The sequence below is a fragment of the Phoca vitulina genome, unplaced genomic scaffold (assembly GCF_004348235.1).
Source record: "Phoca vitulina isolate PV1807 unplaced genomic scaffold, GSC_HSeal_1.0 scaffold13, whole genome shotgun sequence".
Taxonomy (NCBI): Eukaryota; Metazoa; Chordata; class Mammalia; order Carnivora; family Phocidae; genus Phoca; species Phoca vitulina.
This window is the reverse complement of record NW_022589716.1, coordinates 42,441,993-42,463,966: the sequence shown is the minus strand read 5'-3', so window position 1 is coordinate 42,463,966 and position 21,974 is coordinate 42,441,993. Positions and strand designations below refer to the sequence as shown.

The 21,974-nt window shown below is 52.8% G+C and overlaps 1 protein-coding gene across 1 annotated transcript in view; it reads right to left on the bottom strand.

Annotated features, from left to right (window-relative positions):
* Positions 1–593: 593 nt before the first annotated feature.
* CAND2 (cullin associated and neddylation dissociated 2 (putative)) overlaps positions 594–21,974 on the bottom strand; it is a 32,990-nt gene continuing 11,609 nt past the window's right edge. The window contains exons 5-15 of the mRNA XM_032411971.1: positions 21,310–21,575; positions 19,858–19,963; positions 19,538–19,680; positions 17,455–17,747; positions 16,248–16,389; positions 14,412–15,914; positions 11,800–11,895; positions 8,106–8,275; positions 6,679–6,843; positions 4,787–4,894; positions 594–2,679 (exon numbers count right to left, since the gene is read on the bottom strand). Of these exons, the coding sequence (XP_032267862.1) occupies positions 2,452–2,679; positions 4,787–4,894; positions 6,679–6,843; positions 8,106–8,275; positions 11,800–11,895; positions 14,412–15,914; positions 16,248–16,389; positions 17,455–17,747; positions 19,538–19,680; positions 19,858–19,963; positions 21,310–21,575 (3,220 nt within the window). The 3' untranslated portion in view covers positions 594–2,451. The remainder of the gene's footprint in view (positions 2,680–4,786; positions 4,895–6,678; positions 6,844–8,105; positions 8,276–11,799; positions 11,896–14,411; positions 15,915–16,247; positions 16,390–17,454; positions 17,748–19,537; positions 19,681–19,857; positions 19,964–21,309; positions 21,576–21,974) is intronic.

Genomic DNA, 21,974 nt, shown 5'->3' with positions numbered 1-21,974 from the left:
GTCAGCTCCAGTTGGGGCTGGGGAAGAGGGGTTGGAAGAGACTTGGGCTTCAGACCAAGGACGGTTCTAAGACCTTTGATTGAAGGACTTTGCAGCTCAGAGCAAGTGTAGTCCTCCTTAGCCCCACTTTGTAAATTTTTGGATGACGGTCACTGTATGTAGTCCTTGTGAGGTAGCTTCTGAGCAAAAATATGACAGGTGACCCACAAATCCCTCTACGATCAGCATTGGATGTCCGAAGATAACTTTTGGTCTCCCTTTTATAATGCTCCCCCAGCTTGCTGCTTCAGGTAATTTAACAGCAGTTTCTGAAGGTGTGGGATCCTTGGGCCTCTTGATCAGTACTCAGGATTTAACGATCAAGCTGCCTTTTCAACTACAGCCCTAAACCTTAGGCCTCAAAAGCTAGAATTTAGCTGGGTGAATTACAGGCATACCTCTTGAGACACTGAGGTCCGGTTTGGTTTCAAACCACTGATAAGCAAGTCAAATGCATTTTCTGGTTTCCGAGTGCATATAAAAGTTCTGTTTATACTGTTAATTTATTATGTGCAATAGCATGTCTAGACAATGCATACCTTAATTTTAAAATAAGTTTATTGCAAAAAATGCTAACCATCTTGCAAAAGTGCTAAACATCTTTTGAGTTGTAATCTTGGCTGGTGGAAGGTCTATATATACCTCCATGTTGATGGCTGCTGAGTGATCAGAGTGGTGGCTGCTGAAAGCTGGGGTGGCTGTGGCAGTTTCTTAAAATTAAGACCATGAAGTTTACTGCATTGACTGAGCCAAGAATGATTTCTCTAGCATGATACTGTTAGCACTTCACCCAGAGAGCTTTCAAAATTGGAGTCCCCGCAGAACCTGCCACTGCTTTATCAACCAAGTTGATGTAATATTCTTCAGTCCTCTGTTATTTCAACAATCTTCCATAGCATCTTCACCAGGAGTAGATACCATCTCAAATTTTTTGTTCATAAGAAGCAACCCCATTAAAGTTTTCTCATGAGATTGTAGCAATTCAGTCACATCTTCAAGCACTAGCAGTAACATCAAAGATAACATCACCATAATAATGAAAAAGTGAAACATTCTGAGAATTAACAAAATACGACAGGAAGTGAGCAAATGCTATTGGGAAAATGGTGTTGATAGACTTGGCTCAACACAGGGTTGCCACAAACCTTCAATTTGTAAACTCAGTATTTGCAAAGCACAATGAAGTGAGGCATGTCTATTAGGTTATGATCGCACTTCTCTAAGAATTGGTAGCAAGTGGCAGTAGTCATGGGATATGGCATGAGGTACTCCAGAACAAGACAATTGCTTATAGGGTGTTTGTTTTTTCCCTACCAGCCTGGTCAACTGAACAGAAATACTAGCCTGCTTAAACAATTTTGGCATGCTAGCCATGAGTGGATTTAAGTCCCTTAAATTGGGTAGGTAAATTACAGGTTGCCTGCCTCCAGTTCAAAGCCTAGTCTGAAACATTTGAGTTAACTGTTGGTTGTTTTCATAATTTCTTTAAATTGACTTGGGAAGTATACTAACAGCGGTCTACTGAGTAGAGGAAGTGTGCAGAGAAAACGTAACACTAGGATCTCTCCTTTATTAACCTAGGATAGCACAGAAAATTCTTTAGCCTATTGCTTAATATTTGTGTCTTAGATACTAAAAACTAGAAACAACATGTTCAAAATCTTCCTTAGAAGGACACAAACCAACTGGTTACACCTTGGTGGGTGACATGAAAGGTGGTCTGTACTTTCTTTGTGTTTATTTCCCAGTTGGCTACATAAGAGTTTTGAAATTAGAAAAAAATTAGATCTAATTCCCTATCCTGACCCCCTCCCCCTGCAAAAAAACAAATTTCAGATTCATTACTGCCAATTAGAAAGTAAAGCATTTTGAATTCTAAAATGTGAACAGCTCAGAGAAGGAGCTTGAGTCTTTACGATGCCCAGCTGAAGCACTAATGTTTTGCCTATTAGATCAAGTGAAGTGAAAATCGGGAGAGGTGTGAGTGACAATTCTGGGACACTGGTGGGCAGGAAGGCCAGCCGGCTGCCTCCTAACCTTCCGCAGCTGTGAGCACAAGAGTATTTCTAAACACTACTTAGTCCTTTGTGAGGCAGGGACTCCCCGCTTTGAAGGTACAGACCTCCGCCCCATGTGAAGTCACAGTCACACATCCGTGTTTGTTCGGAAGGGCTGCCCTGTTTCTTTGAATGACTGTCCTGAGTTAAAGGGCCCAACTGTTGGCAGCCTTGCAGCTCCTGCTGGGGGCCTCGAGTTGGGGTCCCTGGAGAAGGCACTGTAAGCCCCGACCAGGAGCAGGAGGGCCCCCAGGGAGATGAAAGGGCTTGTGGCAGGCAGGGGGACCGGTGAGGCCTCGGGATTGGGTAGGCCCCCTTCTCTTGAGTAAGGGCCCACCTGGGGGCAGGGGGAGGACTAGCTGAGCTCCATCGAGTCTGTGCTGGGGGCTGAAGCAGAATCCTTCTGGATGCTTTCAAAGAGGGCAGCAAGTTCGGGGTTGGTTCGGATTTGGGAAGAGAAGTCAGCCATGATGGGGCTTTTCCCTACTTCCGGGATGGTCAGCAGGGCGGCCACGGCCCTCATGGCGGAGCGTTTCAGCTCGTCTTGCTTCTCAAATTCCTGCTTCACGGAACCAGCTTTGACCTAAAGTAGGAAACAACAACAAGCCATCCTTTATTGAACCTAGCCTCGCACCACAGCTACCTCACTGGTCTCTGGATTCCTCCAACCCACCTGTAAAATCCCTCCCAGTTTAAATCACAGCACACCCCTACTTCAGTCTCTGGTTCCAGCCTCCTGAGGTTTCTTCTGTGCTTTTACCCTGGCGGGTTTCCCCAGAGCAGGATTCTTTGTCATTAAATCAACTTCAAGGTCACCTAGGAGGCCTCTGACCAACCAATCTAAACTGCCCACCTTTCTTTTTATTAATAAATAATTGGATGGTGACAAATGCTATAAAGTGTTCAGTTAGTTATCTCCTTCCCCTGACAGGAGGATTCAGCCTATCTCTTCTTACTGTGGTTAAAACAGGCTCTCGGTACCATATGACTCAACTCAATGACTGGGTCACCGTGACAGTCACCTAGCTGGCCTCGTGCCCCCTACTCAGGTGCCTACCCCTGCAAGCTACTCTGTGTGGGAAACCCCTCAAACTGCCTTGCCTGCCTGTTTCTTCATCCCCCACCCTCTCCCACTTACTCAGAGAATCTCAGAATTGCCCCACTCCTTAGGGAATAAAGTCCAAATTCCTCTCAAGGCCCCCCGACTTAGCCCAGACAAAGACTCTTCCCCCTGAAGAGTCCAGTGTCGAGGTTAAGAGCTTGGCATTGGGGTTGGACAGTCTTGGGTTCGAATGGCTCCGCCCTGTAAGTGCTGTGACTTCAGGTCCTCACTGTGAGTTGCACTTCCCTTTCTGTATGGAAGAGCCTCCTTTCCATAGAGTTGCTTTGAGGGTTAAATGGCTTAACACAGGTCCATACCCTTGCTCTGAAACCCTTGGGGCTAGGTGTGCTTTTGGAATTCAGGATTGGGGGTGGGTGGGTTAGAAAGGGGACAGTGTGCAGATAACATGGGACAATATCCTATAATCAAATGCAGGAATATTTCCCCTACCAAATGAAAAATGAAAGAATATAATGAGTGTCACAGTGAGAGAGAAATAAAAGTCATAAATAGCCTCAGGCTAGTTCAAGTCAAGTTTTGTTGCCAAACAAGTTCCAGAGCTTTGTAGGTTTTAGTGGATGAGGGATTGTGGACATGGATGTGGCAAGTTCTCATCTCAGTGCCCGACAAAAAGCGTCCTCTGCAGCCAGACTGAGTGGCCTATGTGTGGGCCTCAGATCAAAGCTCCTTTTGCCATCTGGGCTGAGTGAAGGGGGATCTGCAGCCCTTCCCTGTGAACTGGGATCTTTCCCCATGCTGAAAGGCTCAAAGAAAATTAGAAATGATTTGGCCACTGAAACGGTCAAGACTGCAAGGCCCCTCAGAACCAGTGTTTCCTTTGACTTCATACCTGGCATATGTTACAAACGGAAACTTACAAGGCAGGTTTCTATCTCTTAAGAAATGACCAATTTTATCTGTTTAATCCACAGATTTTATTTTATTGGAAAAGGTTTTGCTACTTAAAAATCACTGTTCTATGGGTATCTCTCCTCTTTTAAGCTCCAATCTGAAATCTTTTTAGTTAATTCCTACCCTTTCAAACCCCAAATTAGTTCTTGCAGTCACCAGGTAATTACTGGATACCCCCTAGGTGTGCCAGCTCGGTTCCCAACACTGCAGCTTGCCCCCAGGCCTCCCTCTCCAGATCCGTCCCCTGGATCCTTGAGGCACTCCAACCTAGCAGCAACTCTGCCCTGTATCAATCAACCAATCAATAGTTTCTCTCTTTCCAGGAGTCTGACTCGGCTTCCCAATTAGGATGTGGGAGTAGGGAACCCACCACGTTCAATGTTGTATCCCTAGTACCTTGCAACAAGGCCCAGCACCCAGGAAATGTTTAATGAATGAAAGAAAGAGCTGGGTTTGAATCCCAGCTCCGCAATTTACTAGCTGGGTAGCCTAGGTCCATAACTTCACCTCTCTGAGTCTCTGTTCCTCTGTGTACACGGTGGTGACACTAAGAAATACTTTATAGGATTCTGACAATGATTAAATGAAGCACTTCAATCACCACCTATAAATGGTAACTGTGAGGAATCTGCAGGGGTGCCCAGGGCTAAGTGGGGTGGGGGACATGGGGAGGTACCTTGGCGGTGCAGGTGGCCCTGAGCGGCTCAATGAGCCGGTCCACTCTCTGCAGAACAGGTGCAGGACACAGGGTGGCCAGTCGGGCGAGCATGATGAAGGTCAGCATCTGCCCAGGAGGAAGGAGACGGAGTTCACGGTGAAATGGCCCAGGACCGAAAGGAGCAGAGCCCAGGGAAGATCGGAGGCTCTAGTACCAACACCTGGCGCTCAGGTCCAAACTCGGGCACGAATTCCCACCAGGGCCCTGCCAGGGTCTCTCCGGCTCTGGGCCTCAGTTTCCTTATCTATCAACAGTGAACGGCAACGGTTACTATGCCAACTATAGCTGGCTGACCTGAGGAGGCTCGGATCAGAAGAGGCACCAGGGAGGCGATTCTCCAGCTCAGATGCTCACAGGGCCAGGCAGATACTGTCCGGGAGTGAAGAGCGCCAGAGGGCAACTGCGCAGGAGTAAGGAGCCCGCGCTCCAGACAGCAGCTCTCAGCTCCAGCCAATTGTGGCTGCGGGAATGTGGCCCAGGGCTGCCGGCCTGTTTTCAAAACTCTGATGTTCATGGAAGATCTCTCAACTTTTTAAATGTTGGTACCCAGTTTAAAAGAAAAAAAAAAACCTACTGTGTGAGTAAACACATCTACAGGCCTGGATGTAGCCTGCGGGAGACTCATGGTGGCCTCTCGGGAAAATGGTAGTTCCTACAAGCGCTCCACAGCATAAAGGATGGGTGTCTGGATTCTACGTGCCCTACCCACCCTCACCAGCTGTCTAGCCTGCCCTGACCCCCCGACAACCCACAGCAAAGGAGGGGGACCAGGGCCAGAGCAGCAAAGAGCATGGCATTACACAGCACAAGGTGGGACCCGGGGCTCCTCCACTTGCCCACTGGTGCCCTTGAACTCGCCAGTTCTCTGGCCTCTCCCCTGTAAAGTGGGCATCCTAAACCCACCGTCCAAAGAGAGAGTACAGACTCCACAAGATAACTCTGGGGGCTCAAGAGATGTCATACCCACCCTCCTCAACACCAACAGGAGCCTGGACATTGGGGTCCAAATGTTGCCCTGATGCCCAGGCCGTGTCCTGTGCTCCCAGGGGGCAGACAAGAGGACGCTGGGGCCAGAACGGGTGAGAACAGGACAGCCTGGGGGAAAATGCCTGTAAAAACAACTGGCTTTTATCAATCGACAGTGGGTCTTGGCCATCTCTCACATCAGTGCAAAGGGACCTGGCTCACTCTTCTTAATGCGGCTAGCATTCCGTGACCAGAGGTAGCCAGTTTACTGAGTCAGCTTCTGATGGGTGGACATTCAGGAAGCTTCCAGCTTTCCCCAACCCCCACAGAGCTGTGAAGAACAATCTTGAACATAAAAACTACGAACACATTTTTTTTAAGAGTGAGTCCAGAGGCTCTGTTCATGGAGACGGAACTGCTAGGTCAAAGGTGTGCCTAAGAATTCTAAATGTTTCTAGTTACTGCTAAACCATCTTCCAAAGAGCTCGCTCACTGTAGGCTCCTGCCAAAGGTGTTTGAGAGCTTGGCCCTTTTTCTTATTGAAAACGAACAATGCAGAGGCATCTGGGAGGCTCAGTTGGTTAAGCATCTGCCTTCCGCTCAGGTTATGATCCCAGGATCCTGGGATCAAGCCCCGCATTGGGCTGCCTGCTCAGTGGGGAGCCTGCTTCTCCTTCTCCCTCTGCCGCTCCCCCTGCTCATGCTCTCTCTCTCTGTCAAAGAAATAAATAAAATCTTAAAAAAAAAAAAAAAGAACAATGCAGTTATCTTCATGGGGGTGCCTGGGGTGGAGAGTGGGAGACAAACAAGCAGTGGGCCCCAGTGGTGCTCGCCTGTCCCCTCGGGACGGGGTGGGCACGGGTCTGGCAGGGGGCCCGTCCTACCCGGATATCGTAGTGGTCCTTCAGGCCATCCTCCACGTGGTTCAGGAACTCGCAGATGTCCAGCTGGCCCAAGCAGCTCTCAAGCAGCGAGTACATGCACTCAAAGGCTGCCTTCCGCACATCCAGCCCGTCGTCCACCGTGTGCTTAAAGGGCCCCATCTCCACCTGCAGGACGGAAGGATGACGAGCGTTACGGGAGGTGACCTCCCTCAGTCCCTGCTGCACACCCCACCTCCCTCATTCAGTACTGTGTTCTGTGTCCGAATCAAGCCTCGTACTCTCAAGTCTCTTGCCTTCACTGCACGGCCTGCAATGCCCTTTGATGATAACAGTAACAGGGGCGCCTGGGTGGCTCGGTCGGTTTTAAGTGTCCGACTCTTGGTTTCAGCTCAGGTCATGATCTCGTGGTTGCGGGATCGAGCCCCGCGTCAGACTCTGCACTGAGCGCGGCGTCTGCTTCAGATTCTCTCTCCCTCCACTCGCTCCCACTCACCCCCACCTTTCTAAAATAAATAAATAAAATCTTAAAAGAAACAGTAACAATAATTATTATGGTCTACTGAGCAGTGATAATGTGCCAGCCACTGTGTGAGTGCTTGACAAATGACATTTTGCTCAAGCATCACAACAGCCCTAGGGAGACAGTGTTATTAACATATGAGGAAACTAAGGCTTAGAAAGGTTAATTAACTTGCCCAGAAACACACAGCTAGTAAGTAGCTGAACTAGAATTAAAAACCCAGGTCTCTGAAGCTTTTAACCACAAGGCTCTGTTCTTAATGGTACACTCCTTCTCACCCCTCGAAGCCCTGCCTAAATGCTCCCTCTTTGGGGAAACTTTCCGAACCCCCCTAAACACAGTCACTTCCTCCTCAGCAATGCCAGGTGGTTCTTACCTTTTTATTATATCATGTGATGACAACTGTTAAGTCACCTTTAATCTCTGCCCCTTAAATCCTTACTTAAGGATTTAAATCGGTTATATAATTGGCAGAATGGGTGTCTCTATTCCTGAGGAGGCCAAAGCTCCCTGGTGGCAGATACCATGTCAGGTCCAGCTCTGATCCTGGCACTCTGACACGGGGCTGGCACTCAATGAACACCTGCTGAATGCTGAGTGATAATAAGAAGCACCAACATTTACTGAGGCCGACGGTGGGCCAGAAGTTCTGAGCACCTGCAGGACATAACTCAGGGAATCTCCTCAACAACCCTCTGACACAGACACAAATTAGTTTTCTCATTTTGCCTAAGAAGAGAAACTGAGGCTCAGATCAGATTGAATGGTCCTAGGCCCCCGTGCCCAGGGTCACACAACCAGGAAGTGGAGGGACAGGACTTGACCCAGGCCATAGGCGACCCGAATCCTTGCCACAGCCCCACCAGTCAGGCCCAGGGCTCCCCACTCTGTCCCTCACTGGCCTCACCTCTCGGATGAGGTCCCTGCGGATCTTTGTCTCCTGGTAGAGGAGGGGCAGGATGTCATCCAGCAGGTCCCGGACCAGAGAGGGCTTGTTGTGCACAGCTGAGTTGAAGAAAGCCAGCGTGGCCCGGCGCACGTTCAGGTCTGGGTCCTGCAGGCTCTCCATAAACTCTCCTGATGGAAAGATGAGAGGGGGTGTGTGGGATGGCTCGGCCAAGACACAGACCACCTCCACCCCCTACCTCAGTTATCTGCTTCATGTGAGCTGGGCAGACCTGGCCGAATGGGGGCAAACATGTTCTGAGCATCTACTTTTTCACCAGACACAACAAGTCCTCAGAGCCCAGATAAGAATGTGAACTAGAGTCTGGCATGGGTTCAAATCCAGGTTCCGCCACTGCCTAACTATGGGACCTTGGACAGCCTCAGTGTCGTCATCTGTAAAATGGGAGTAATAGCAGTACCCATAGTGTAGGACTGTTTTGATTTAAAATGTAGTGATGTGATATATATTTATATATGTTTTTTATTATATATAGTATATATTTATTTATATAAATTAAATATATACAAAATACAAATACATAGCAGAGGGGCTGGCACAGAGCACGGATTCTATAAATGGTAACTTGATATTATTATAGATAAGGCTCTCGAAGATCAGAGAGATGAAGAAACTTACACATTCACACAGCACTTCTCTGAGTATACCTTTTTATATAGTTCAGACTTTTTAATAACTGTGTTAATGTTCTACATGCTCTATAAATAAATAAAATCAAGAATGAGGGGAATCCCTAAAAAAAAAGCACAAAAAACAACCAAACCCCCCTAACTATATTTCAAATGATTAACATAACCACCAGGTTATGAAAGAGTAAAACAACTCACCCAAGTAACTTCCAAAGTATTTTGACTAGATGCCCTCAGACTAAAGACAAAAGCCCTATAAAACAAATGCTGACTTTTCACAGATATAAAGGTTAGCCATTCTTGGTCTACTTTCTGTGTATTCCAGAACAAATACCTCATAGACAGCAGGAGCTGGGTTTCTCCCTGTCAGAGAAGGGTATGGAACGGGAAGGAAGGAGGCTAGGAGGAACCCTGCAGTGCTGGACTAGAGAGGAGGTAACTCATGTGCATGTGTGTCTGTCTGTGTACATACACTCAGACACACATATGCTCCCCAGTTCTGTCTGCTGAGAGGGCCTCGCAGCAGCAGCACCCCAGTAGCAATGAGCACACCTAGTGCCCAGCTCTTGGGTTCTAAGTACCATTCTCCCCTCAAAGGAATCAGGGCTCCCTGGAGAAATGGCTGATTCCTGAGCTGGGGCAGGAAAGGTTCAAGGTGAGTCTAGAGCATCTTATTGTGCCAAAAAGTAAGGATATGTTTAAAGGATGATGGAAACCTGTCAACAGAACATTGGAACCAGCCTGAAGGGCCCCCACTGGCCACGTCTGAGACAAGCTTGAGAATCAAGTAAATGAAGGCAGTAATAAATTATAATTCACTGAATGAAACAGGAATCCATGAGTCTATAATGATGTGAATAAATCAATGAATAAATAAGTGGGGGAGAAGGAAAAGTTTTTCCAGAGAATAGAAGGCAAACTAACAAATATGAAAGGAATGCTGGAATTGGAAGTCACCATTTGGCAACTGTCAGAAATCACTGAAGCAAGAAAGAAACCACAATGGATGCTGAATGTAGTGGGCAGAAATTTGATGAAGGGGCGCCTGGGTGGCTTAGTCGGTTAAAGCATCTGCCTTTGGCTCAGCTCATGATCTCAGGGTCCTGGGATCAAGCCCCACGTTGGGCTCCCTGCTCAGCAGGGAGTCTGCTTCTCCCTCTCGCTCTGCCTCTCCCCCTGCTTGTTCTCTCTCTCAAATAAATAAATAAAATCTTAAAAAAAGGAAATTTGATGAAGATGATATTTCAACAGACTCAAAAATACTTACTCATTCCAAAGGGAAAGGTAATTTTAAAGATTTTCCTTATTTAAGAGAGAAGTGGGAGCGGGGCAGAGGGAGAGGGAGTCCCAAGCAGGCTCCAGACTGAGTGCGGAGCCCGACGTGGGTCTCGATCCCACAACCCCAGGATCACGACTGGAGCCGAAAACCAAGAATCAGTCACCCAACCGACTGTGCTACCCAGGTGCTCCAGGAAAAAGTAATCTTAGAGCGGAGAAAACTGGAAGGTAATCAGAGTTACCATCACCAGTCACGGGGCAAACCGCTATCCCGTGCCTCCCAATATGATGCACTGGGAAGAACATAAAGTCTTCCAGCAAAGCAGGATTCAAACTGAGAGCTGGCTACCTCTGGCTCCTTGCACTGTGCCCTGCTGGTTCCTAGACTCCCCTATTCTCTCTGAGAACACAGCTGTGGGGAAGCTGGCAAGACCTGAGTTCATGTCTCCTCTCTGAGCCTCTGCTTCCTCATCTGTAAGATGTGGCCAGGCCTACATACCATGCAGGGAGCTGTGAGAATGAACCATGGTGAGGCGTATTAAAGGACCTAGCCTTGTACCGGATACACAGTGAGAGCTCGAAAACTGGTTCAAACGTACAACAAGAACCAAACATCCAGGCACAGATCCCTAGGGGCTGCCAGCCCTGGGCAGGGCAATCGGGACTGGCGGCAGTGTGTGCCCACTGGGTCAGGGGATGGGATGAAGCTGCTGCTGATATTGCTGTGGCTTCTGGACGTGTTCTCCAGTCCCGACCGTGGCCACGTCTGCTGACCCCTGGTCTCCCAAAACAGTGCCCTGGCAAGTGGGGACCAGGACCCCCGTTTTATAGCTCGGGATGAGATGATCTGTCCACGCTCACACAGCCAGAGAGTAGCAGAGCCAGGCTGCCAACCCAAGACTCCCCACACTTCACTAGGCTGCCTGGAGGAGGAGGGCCAGACTCCAGTGTGGTCCGGTGACAGGCCTGCAGGCTCTGATCTTTGAATGTCTGCCTTCTCTAGGAAGAGCCTGGTCCTGCAGAGCCCCAAAGAGAGGGCTCACCGATGAAAGCTACTTGGGCTCCTCAAGACAGAAGGCTCCTCAGACAGGGGATAAGCTGGAGAGCCATGCTCCCCAACTCCAGTGCAGCCCTACCCAGCTTTGTGCCCACTGAGGTCAATGCATGTGAGAGGCTGGTGGTTTTCCACTTGTAAGAGCCTGCGTGCTGGGGCGCCTGGGTGGCTCAGTCGTTAGGCGTCTGCCTTCAGCTTGGGTCATGATCCCAGGGTCCTGGGATCGAGCCCCGCATCGGGCTCCCCGCTCTGCGGGAAGCCTGCTTCTCCCTCTCCCACCCCCCCGCACCCCACTTGTGTTCCCTCTCTCGCTGTGTCTCTCTCTGTCAAATAAATAAATAAAATCTTTAAAAAAAAAAAAAAAGAGCCTGCGTGCTCAGGGAGTACCTTCCCCTCAGTAACGGATAGGGTCTCTGAAATAACCTTAGAACCTTACCCCCATTCTACAGAGGAGGAAACTGAGGCTCAGAGGTGAGAAGGGGCAGGCTAGGCTCACCCAGCGGTTCAGTGCCAGCACAGGGATTTGAAAGCAGGTCCTGCTGCCCGTCATGGGAGTGAGGTAGCCTCCTTGGTCTCCAACTCCCTTGGCACATGTGTAGGAAAATCAGCCCAGACTCAAAGCCTGGGAGTGGGGACTGAATGGGGCCGGGGGCAGAGGGCAGGGGGTGCTCACCGATGAGGCTCTTCAGGAGGGGGTCAATAGGATGGGGCTGGTCAGATACGAGGAACTTGAGCGCCGTGATAACTGTGCTCCGGGTGTGGGGCTGACCTGCAGGACGAGACGCATCAGCTTGGTGAGTGGCAGGGCGATCCTGCACACCCACAGGTCCAAAGGCGCCCAAGCTCCCTGCCTCCCTGGGAGACAGAACCGGACCCCTCCCCATTCAAAACACCCATCTTTGGCGAAGTCAATGCTCTCATTTCCCTCGACAGCCTAAAATTCATCCCTAAATTCTCCCTGCTGTGGCTGACAGAAAAACTGCCAGTTCTCAGGTAACCACACTGCAGGATGCAAACAGGGAGCCAAGACGGTGGTCAACAATCCAGAGCCCAAAGAAAGACCTCTGCTCAGGCCTTAGGGCTGCGTTCTATTTTTCAGATGCGTTCTCTCAATTAATCCTCACAATGGTCCTGTTAATTAATTAATGGTAAGATAAATAAAAATGTTTCATAAAAATTATTATTAGTCTCTATTTTACAGATGAGGAAGAAGACCCAGAAAGGTTAAGTTTGTATCTCAGGTCACACAGCAGATCCAAAATTCAATGGCTGATTCTGAGCCTGGCTGGGCCCTCCTCCTCAGGCCTGCATCCTCCAAGCAGGGGGCAGGTATATTCCAGGCAAACTGAAGGCCAAGGGGATTCCAACAGAATTCAGAACACCCCCTAAGCTTGGTAATGGAGAAGTCACTTAACTTTACTTTTCAGCTGGCTGAGTAGAGAAGGTGAAGAAAGGGAAGGGAATATACCTCCTATTATGGTAAAAGAAACAAACCAGAGCTTCTCGCTCCTCTCCTCCCCCAGCACACAACAGTGATGGGTTAAGGTTGTTTCCATCACGTAGATTTTACATTAGAGACTCAGGAAAAAAGTTTACATTTTGGTGCCAGGGTGTAAATAAGTGACTTTAGACTTGCAGCTTTTTCCCTCTTACTCTCTCTATCCTGACTGGCTCCTGAGAAGATTCCGGGTGGCTGATGAAGACATGGACAATAGAACAGGATTAAGTGAATTTAAAATGAGAAAAATGGGGTGCCTGGGGGGCTCAGTCGTTAAGCGTCTGCCTTTGGCTCAGGTCATGATCCCAGGGTCCTGGGATCGAGCCCCACATCGGGCTCCTCGCTCTGCAGGAGGCCTGCTTCTCCCTCTCCCACTCCCCCTGCTTGTGTTCCCTCTCTCGCTGTCTCTCTCTCTCTGTCAAATAAATAAAATCTTAAAAAAATAAAAATAAATAAAAATAAAATAAAATAAAATGAGAAAAGTGATAGGGTGCCTGGGTGGCACAGTCAGTTAAGTGTCCAGCTCTTGGTTTCAGCTCAGGTCATAATCTCAGGGTCGTGGGATCGAGCCCCGCCATCGGGCTCCCTGCTCCAGTGGGAAGTCTGCTTAAGATTCTCCCTCTCCTTCTCCCTCTGTGCACACGCTCTCTCGCTCTAAAAAAGAAATCCTTTTTAAAAATAATTAATTAAAAAATAAAATGAAAAAAATGAGGCCGAGGGAAAATATAGGCAGAGAAGTGAGAGGAAGACTAGAGTGAGGGCAGGGAGAGCCAACTAGGAAGTCCCACAAACTTGCGAGAAGCAGGCCACGAATTTGGCTCCAAGCTTCCAGGCGGCTAACAAGGAAATGTGACTGGTTCGCTGGCTCAACAGCGTGCATGAGGCAGAAACAAATCGGAGCTTGGAAATGGCAGAGCCATTCCAAGCTCATCCCAAGACTCTGGCCTCTCAAGGATCCTCGTGAAGAGCCCTGTGAGTGTCACAGGCAATGTCCTCGATACATTCTTCTGTCCACACAGTGGTGCGGACTACAGAGCTGCTGCTTCTAAACCCAGCATCCCAGTAAGGGCCTAATTGGAATCACGAACAGAGCAATGATAGCAGTTAGTCACTTAGTATGAATTACATACCACGTACTATATAGCCAGCACTCTGCCTGCGTGCTGTCAATGAATACACCCACTGACCCTATCAGTGGGCCAGCAGACCAGCTCAAGGCCTGGAGGCCTTTCCTTCTCAGGGGCTTTCACTTGCCCAGGAGCCCCCCAGTCCCACCTGTCTGCTCTCTCCCTCCCTGAGCTTCGGAATGCCCTGACATGCCCTTGCCTGACCACACAAAACCTGCCCCTGGTTTTTGCCGGACGCTCCCCAAACCCCCAGGGTATGGCACCCAGTCCTGGTCTACGCTGACATTTGATCCTGGCTCCAACCAGCCCAAGAGAGCTGCACTCTCTGCAGACAGAAAACTGATTTTATTAACTTTCACCCGGAGCACGAGGCTACGGTCCACATCAATGAGTACGAAAATGGCATCATGAAAGGCTTATTTTTTGAGGGGACATATTAGGATATTAAGGATTCTCTCTCCTCCATCCCAGAGAGTCCCCCGGAAGGAGGCTGCAAGTCTCTGGAAACACTGTGTTTTCTCATGGATCCTCTGCCTTTACCTTATCCACACCGTGACTCTCCAACCCAGTGGTCTGAATTAGCTCACTCTGAGCGGGCCGCTCAGGTGCAAACTGCCTACTTCCGATCTGGACTGCCTTTGCCCACACCTGTGCGCCTACCTGCAGCGAGCTGCTTCCGGAATCGGGGCAGGAGGAACGGGGGGTTCACGAGGACCAGCTTGCCGATGCACTCAGCCACCACCCCCCGGGTGCCCTCCTCGGCGCCCTCACAGCGTTGGAAGAGCAGGGCCCAGATGTCCTCAGCATAGGGCTTCAGGCTGTCGGGCTGGGCGGCCCCCAGGGCCTCCCTGAGCGAGTGCAGCAGCACGTACTGCCGCCGGGGCTCAGCCTCGATCTGCCCCAGCAGGAAGGGCAGGAAGTCGGGCAGGTTCCCGGCGCCCACGCGGCCCAGCGCATAGGACGCGGCCGCCCTCACGTCCTCACTGGGTGACCCCAAGGCTTCCAGGAGCACTGCCTTCAGCTCCCGCTGGGGGCCTGGCCCGGCCACCTGGCCCACCTCGGCCAGCGACAGGAACGCCAGGACCTTGACCCCCGTGCTGGAGTGGGGTGACCTGGCATCGCAGACCAGGCGGTTTGCCGTGCCTGCCGCCTCCTGGGGACAGGCGGCCGCGAGGGCTGCCACACAGCGAGCCAGAGAGTGAAACACCTGCTTGTGCAAGCCTGGCCCGCCCTCCGCAGCCTGGTCATAGACAGGTGCCGTGAGCATGCGGACGAGCTCCTCGTAGTCCACGCACGGGGGCCGGGTCCCCACCAGGGCCTGCAGGAAGCCTTCGGCAGCGGCCAGCACGCCGGCGGGCAACAGGGGCGAGCGCAGCAACCGCAGCAGCTCCGAGAGCACGGGGCCGCTGACCTTGGCCAAAGAGGCCGGCTGGGCCTGGGTCACCGTGGCAAGGAAATCCACGGCCAGCTGGGCCACATGCATGTCGCTCTCACTGACCAGGGCAGGCAGCTCAGCCAGCACAGCGTGCACGGCGCCCGGCGGGAGGCTAAGGCCCTGGCTCCGGGCCAGCGCGTCCAGGGCGGCCAGCGTGGCCAGCCGCAGTGCCCGCTGGTTCTTCCGCAGGAACGAGGCCAGAACGGGCAGTGCCTCAGCCACGACGGGCTGCAGGTCAAGCCGCAACGGGGACATGGCCACCAGCGTCAGCGCCTTGACAGCAGGCAGCCGGGTGATCTCATTCCGCAGGCGGTCCAGGAGGAGCACCAGTGACGGCCCTAGGTCGTCCCCGAGCCGGTCACCCAGGTGGGCCACGAGGTGGCCCATGCAGGCGATGGCGCGCTCCTTCACCTCCTGGTCCAGGTCAGTGGCACGGAGCCGTGCCAGAGTGGCCGCAGACATCTCTCCAACGTATGGCTCGGGGTCCAGCGTCCGAGGCCTGTCCAGGGGCCACAGGGCCCGCACCAGCTCCTGGAGCACCAGCAGGGCCTCGGCCGCGATCTTGTAGAAAGGGTCAGCCACGCAGGCCATCACGGGTGGCAGGAGAGTCGGCAGGTGTGAGTGGAAGGCCTCGGCTGGCTCTGTGCCCAGCAGCCCCTGTAGGAAGGCCAGGGCGTCCATCCGGATAGTTGAAGAGCTGGAACGGTCCACCAGAGAGAAGACAATGCCTGTGGGGGTGGGTGCAAAGGTTATGGGGCCACAGGCAGTCCCTGCATATGAGGGTGGAGCACCTGCAGGCGTCTGAGCTGGACCCAGACCCCTAGGCTCTTAGGCTGCAGATTCTGAAAGGTCAGGGCTTGGCAGGGCCAGGGCGGAGGGACACAAGGCCAGGAAACCCCTCGGAAGCCAGGACGTAAGGCCTGTACGCCAGCTTTGTTCTCACTGCTGGCAGTGGGGAGCCACCGTAGGTTGCTGAGCAGGGGTACCCACGGGGATTGAGGCCTGGGCTCGGGTTCTGGAAGAGCCCAGGACAGCAGATACCTGGCTGCAGCCCATCCTACCTGCTACCAGCACGGGCATGTGCTCTGCCAGGCTGCCAGGGAGGACGCCCGCCAGCTCGGTGAGGAGGCTGAAGCAGCCCTGGCGGGCCCTGACGCTCCGGTCCTTAAGCTGCCGCTGCAGGGCCTTGAGCACAAGAGGCACCTGTGGGCAGTTTGCAGGGGATCAGTGACTAGCCAGGAAACCTGGCTGTCCCACCCAGTCCTGGGGGGCTTTGCCCAGGCACAGGCCCATGGAGGGCCCCCGGTGTGGGAGGATCGCTCCAGCCCCAGCTTTCCACCACACACTCCATACCAGGCACTCTGCGGTCGGTCCTGTTCCTGGGCCCTCTTTACAGACGGGGAGCAGGTCAGAGAGATGAAGTGACTTGCTCCAGGCCACCCAAGGCAGTCTGGCTCTCACCCCTACATTCCACGACGGGGAAGCACTGAGGCCCTTTTCCCTTCCCTGGCTAGATTCTCTCCCCAGAGGAGCCCAGTTGGTCCCCGAGCTTAGATGCCAGTGAAGCAAAGACTCCCAGACCTACATCTCCAACGTTGACTCGTGTGCTCCCCACCCGCCGGACCTCCCACATAAATGTCCAGAACAGAACCCTAGATATTCCCTTCACCGTGGCAAGGAGCAGCAGTTCATGCTTTAGCCAGAGCCTGGCACTCACATGACACCTTCCGGTCTTTCACCCTCCACATCTAATCCGTCAGCAAGACCCAAAAACTACCCCTCCAGTCTGACCAGTCCTCTTTCCCCTATGCCCAGCCCACAGCACCATCCCTCCCACTTGGACAACTACCATGGCCTCCTGCTGGCCTCCAGCGGCTACTCTTTCCTGCCCTTTTACACTCCATTCCCCATATAGCAGCCAGAGTGAGCTCCTTCAAATGGGAATGGGATCCCGTAATTCCCCTCCTATGGCTTCTAGGCCCTTAGAATAAAACAGAAACACCTTCTGCGGGGGGCAGGCCGGAAGCCCTATTTGTGCTATCTATCTGTGTGGTCCAGGGGCCAGGGCTTCACCTGCCATGCTGCCCGCTGGGCCTCAGCACCTACCACAGGGCCAGGCAGTCAGGGCTCAGGACACACACTTCAGTAGCTGGACAGATGGTGGGGCAGCAGAAGGATGGGAAGGCGGACGGATGGGAGGGTGAACAGGTGGGAGGGTGAGTCATGAGTTGGGGAGCGAGGGTGGGAGACAGGAGGAGGCGTGCCCACCTGGCCGCGCAGCGCGTGGAGGTTGCTGCCCGTTTGGGTGGGCTCCTCCATGGACTCCAGCCACCCCTTCGGGGGTCGCGTCTGCCGCAGCAGCACGATGTAAGCCCCGAAGACATCAGCCTTGACGTTCTCCTCGCGTTCCTTGAAGCGGCAGATGAGCGCAGGCGCCAGGGTGCCGTGGAAGTCAGGCAGCAGGTCGGGCCGAGAGCCAATCAAGGCCGCCATGCACTTGGCCGCGGCCCGGCGCACCTTCCAGCTCATGTCATCATCATCACTGTACTCGTCCTCACTCTCTGGGGCAGGAACAGGACACCCACGGAGCCCTGAGCACGGCAGCCTGGCCTCACCCAGGCTGTCTCCCGGGATGGGGCAGGGAGGAGGGAGCCAGGCCTGTTTCAACTTTTGTTGACTATTTGCAGGCTGTTGGGAGTGTCACCTGCCATTTCATGAACACCTACTGCGTGCCAGAGGCCATGCCAAGCACCTCAGACCCACAGCCTCATTGGAGCCTCACAACTACCTTGTGAGACAGGTGTTATTTTCCTTCTGTAGAGATGTGGAAACTGGGGGGAATGGCTCACCCCATGCTACACGAGCAGGGATATAGCTGGAGTTAGACCAGGATCCTCCCTTTGCCTCCAGACCCTTCACTGTTTTGCCTACATCAGGGACAAAACTAACTTCCAAGTCGTTAAGTGAGGATTTCAGAGAATCCACTTGGGGTACAAAATACATCCTTTGGTCAGAACTGACTGGGTGATGTTTCACTTACTGGGATTCCAGAAGGGAGAGGTGACAGGCCTCCCTCTGACCTCCTCCCCCCCTTCCCCCCTCCCCCCAGCCTCTCAAGTCCTGATTCTGGCTTCCAGGCAGGACTACTAACAAGGAAAAGCTGTGTTTTTGTGGCTTTCTACTCTCCAAGCTCCCCTGAGAGGACAGAGCTCATCAAGTCTTCACGACACCTCAGGAATGAGGGCGCCGTGAGCCCCATTTTGTAGACGACAAGAATTAGGCTCAGAGAGGGTGAGACTCTCCCGAGGACACACAGCTAGGAAACAACAGAGCTGAGATTCAGGCCCATAGGGCCCACCCATACACCTGGGGAGACGCACATGAGGTTAAGAGGGGGATGGTCCTAACTAGGGACACCACCAGGCACAGATCCAGAGGCCAGTGTGTTCTTTCTACCCATGCCACTCTGTAGATGACTCAGACTTGCAGAGCACTGGAGTCTGGAGAAGCCATAGTGGGCCATGTGGATGGTCCCATGGATATGTCCTGTCGCCAGAGCAGATGTCCTCTGATGGACTGTGGTTTGTTACCTCCACCCTATGCCACCCAGGAAGAAACATCCATAGCTCCAGGCTATTGGCAAGAAAACGCCCATTCTCCCTGACTTGGCGCTCGAGGCCCCAACACGCCTGTCCAATCTCATCTCCCACCATCCCATCTTATTCTGAGTACCCCACCAGGCCCTAAGTCCCTCTCCTCCATCAATGCTCTGCTTCTAAGGCCCAGGGCCAGCAGTCTGAGTGACAGGTAGGACCATGGGCACAGAAGGAAGGCAGCCACTGCATCCGTTCCCCAACCAGGTATCTCTCTCCCCATTAGTGCCTATCATTCCACCATTAGAGCTTCACTCTGCTGGGTTAAAGCATCATCTCTTGGAAGCCATTACTAAGCAGGCATAGAGATGGCAGCATAGAAGTGGGGGCTCCAAGTCCCAGTTTTGCCAACTTCCTAGCTGTGTCATTTCAGGCAAATCTCTTCCCTAAATCCGGGTTTCCTTGTCTGAAATACGGGGATAATAACAAGAGTTCTTGGAAGGAGCATGAAATGAGAATGCTCAGGACACTAGTAGATGTTCCATAAATGATAGCAATTACCACTATCACTACCTGGATCTGTGCACAGGGTGGGGACCTTGGGGAACCCAGATCACGGAGGGCAGGGCTGGAGACTGAGGAAGAGTTAAGATCAGGATGGGGGTGCTAGATGTGTCTTTGGCTGGGGGGTGGGGGGTATCCCAGGAAAGCTGCACCCATTTCCGCTTTCCAGCCCCGATGACAAGTTGGCCACCCACCTTGCTCACTGAATTCATTATCTTCTGTCTCCATCTGCTCCTCATCCCTGTCACTGTCGTAGTTATAGTTCGGGTCATGCTTCATGTACTGGAGGCAGAGACTGGTCACGGTGGGCACGTGAGGACCCATCTCCTTGGGGCACCTGTGGGGCGGGATGGGGGAGGCTCAGCTGGACAGGCAGGAGAGGGCAGGGGGCCGGCCCAGGGCTGAGTCCTGAGATCGTACTGCTTCAAAGCCAGCATCATGCCCCACCCCTTCGGCCCCCAACTTCCCAAAGAAACCCTGGGCCCCAGTCTCCTGGCACGCGCACTGCACCTACTTCCTCAGGAAGGCCTCAAAGGCCTGGAGGCAGGACTCCCGGAGCTCATCGTCATCCAGGTTGCAGAACTCCTCCACCAGCGGCACCAGGCGGTCCAGGTGGGCGCCTACAGGGCCAGGGGTGTCACCGAGGGCAGGCCAGACCCTCTCCCAGGCTCCCTCAGCCCACAGCACTCAGCCTGTCCCTGCACTTGCAGCCCTGACCACTGCAAACTCCACTCGGTGGCTTCAGAGTCAAGCAGATGTCAAGTTTCTAGCCTTGTCTCTGCCACCTATGAGCCACGTGACCTCGGGCACACCACAACCACTTCTCTGACCTAGGCTACTCGTCCTTCCAGTAGCGATAACAATGCCTACCAGGCAGAGATTTGGGTGAGGATTAATGACATGATGCACATAAAGAGCTCCACCTGGCACAGAGTAGGCCCTAAAGTAGCATCTGTCGTTGAAACTTACTCATGTCCTCATCTTCTTTCCTGCACTAGGTTGTAGCCCTGGATGGGAAACATGGAAATGTAGGTACTCCCTTATGCACCAGGCAAGGGCACCTCTTGGTGCTTTAAAGGGTTCTATCCTAGCTCTTCTCCAGTCACAGGCTTCCCCATTTTCCTGCCCAACTGACCATGAATCCTAGTCTGGTCCTGTTCAGGCTCCCTCATGGGTTCATACTCCCAAGAGTGACCAATGGTGGCTGTTGTTTGAGGGGGGATGTGGACAGAGCATGGACTTCGGGGTGGGGTCCCAGAGTGTGTTCATAAAATCCCTTACAGTGAGAGAGCCAGAGGGGAAAGAGGGGCAGACCGTGGCCAACTCTGCCCACACTGGCTTGTTCTAGCCCAGAACTCCGAGGTGCTTGAAAATAAATTCAAACCTGCAGGATTCCATTTCTATAAGATTCATCTCTGGTGACAGAAAGCAGATCAGTGCTTGCCTGGAGTGGGACAAGGGGAGGGATGGACTGCAAAAGGGCACAGGACACTTTTGGGGGGTGATGGAAATGTTCTACATCTTGATTGCGGTAGTACTTTCACAGCTGTACGCAAAGGTCAAAACACACTTAACTGTGCACTTTAAGTAGTACAGTTTATTGTATGTACATTATGCCCCAATAAAAATTTTTAAAAATTCAAACCTGGCTTCTGGGTTGTTATATCTGTCAAAGTAGGAGAATAGAACATACTGTATTTAAGTTTGGTGGCAGCACGACGAGCTCAGGGCCCACCCACAGCATCTCAAGCTCCGCCTCCCGCTTTCAGGCATCAGCCACGCCCCCTTACCTGGGAGGTGGCTGACACTCATGCTCTGCCCCTTACTCTCAGCTCGGGCCCCACCCCTCCCCCAAGCTCCTCCCTGCATCAGCCACGCCCCCTCATCTAGGAGGCAGCCCGCCCCAGGCTCCGCAGCACCTCCCCGCCTCGGCCCCGCCCCTTGCAGAGGGGCTCCACCCCCTTACCGAGGCGGTGGCCTGCCTGCCGGCCGACGCTACCCAGACATTGGATCAGAGTGCGGATGGCGGCGGGGCTGGCGGGTGCGCGCGGGCCGGGCAGCCGATCCAGCAGGTGGTCCGCGAGCTCCACGAAGAGGTCGGTGCTGCAGGCGGCCGCCAGGTGGCCCAGTGCCCCGACTGCCCGCTTGCGCACGGCCAGGCGTGGGCTGCTCAGCTGCGGCAGCAGACAGTGCAGGAGGCTGGCGTGGAAGGCACCCAGAGGGGCGCCCAGCCTGGGGAGTAGGAGGGGATGTCGGACGGGGCCCACCCAGCGGGCAGCCTGCGCCAGGCACCTCTCCTCTCCCCATCCTCTCCAGGCCTCCTCCCCGGAATTATGACAACCCAATGACCCTTGGTAAATGGAAAGGCGCCCTGCAACTGTGTGGAATAATTATTTATTTATTGTTACACAAGAGAAAGCAGAGAGGGGAAGGGACTTTCTCAAGACCACTCAGCCAAGAAATACAAGGCCAGGACTTGAATCCAGATGTCCAGGTTGCTAGCCTGGGGAGAGGGCTTGATGGTAATGGAGCGTGGGGGACTCCAGTGGGGCTGATTTCCTGGCGGTCTGGGCTTTGCCTCCTAGGCACACTCTACACACACACACACACACACACACCCTGTCAATCGGG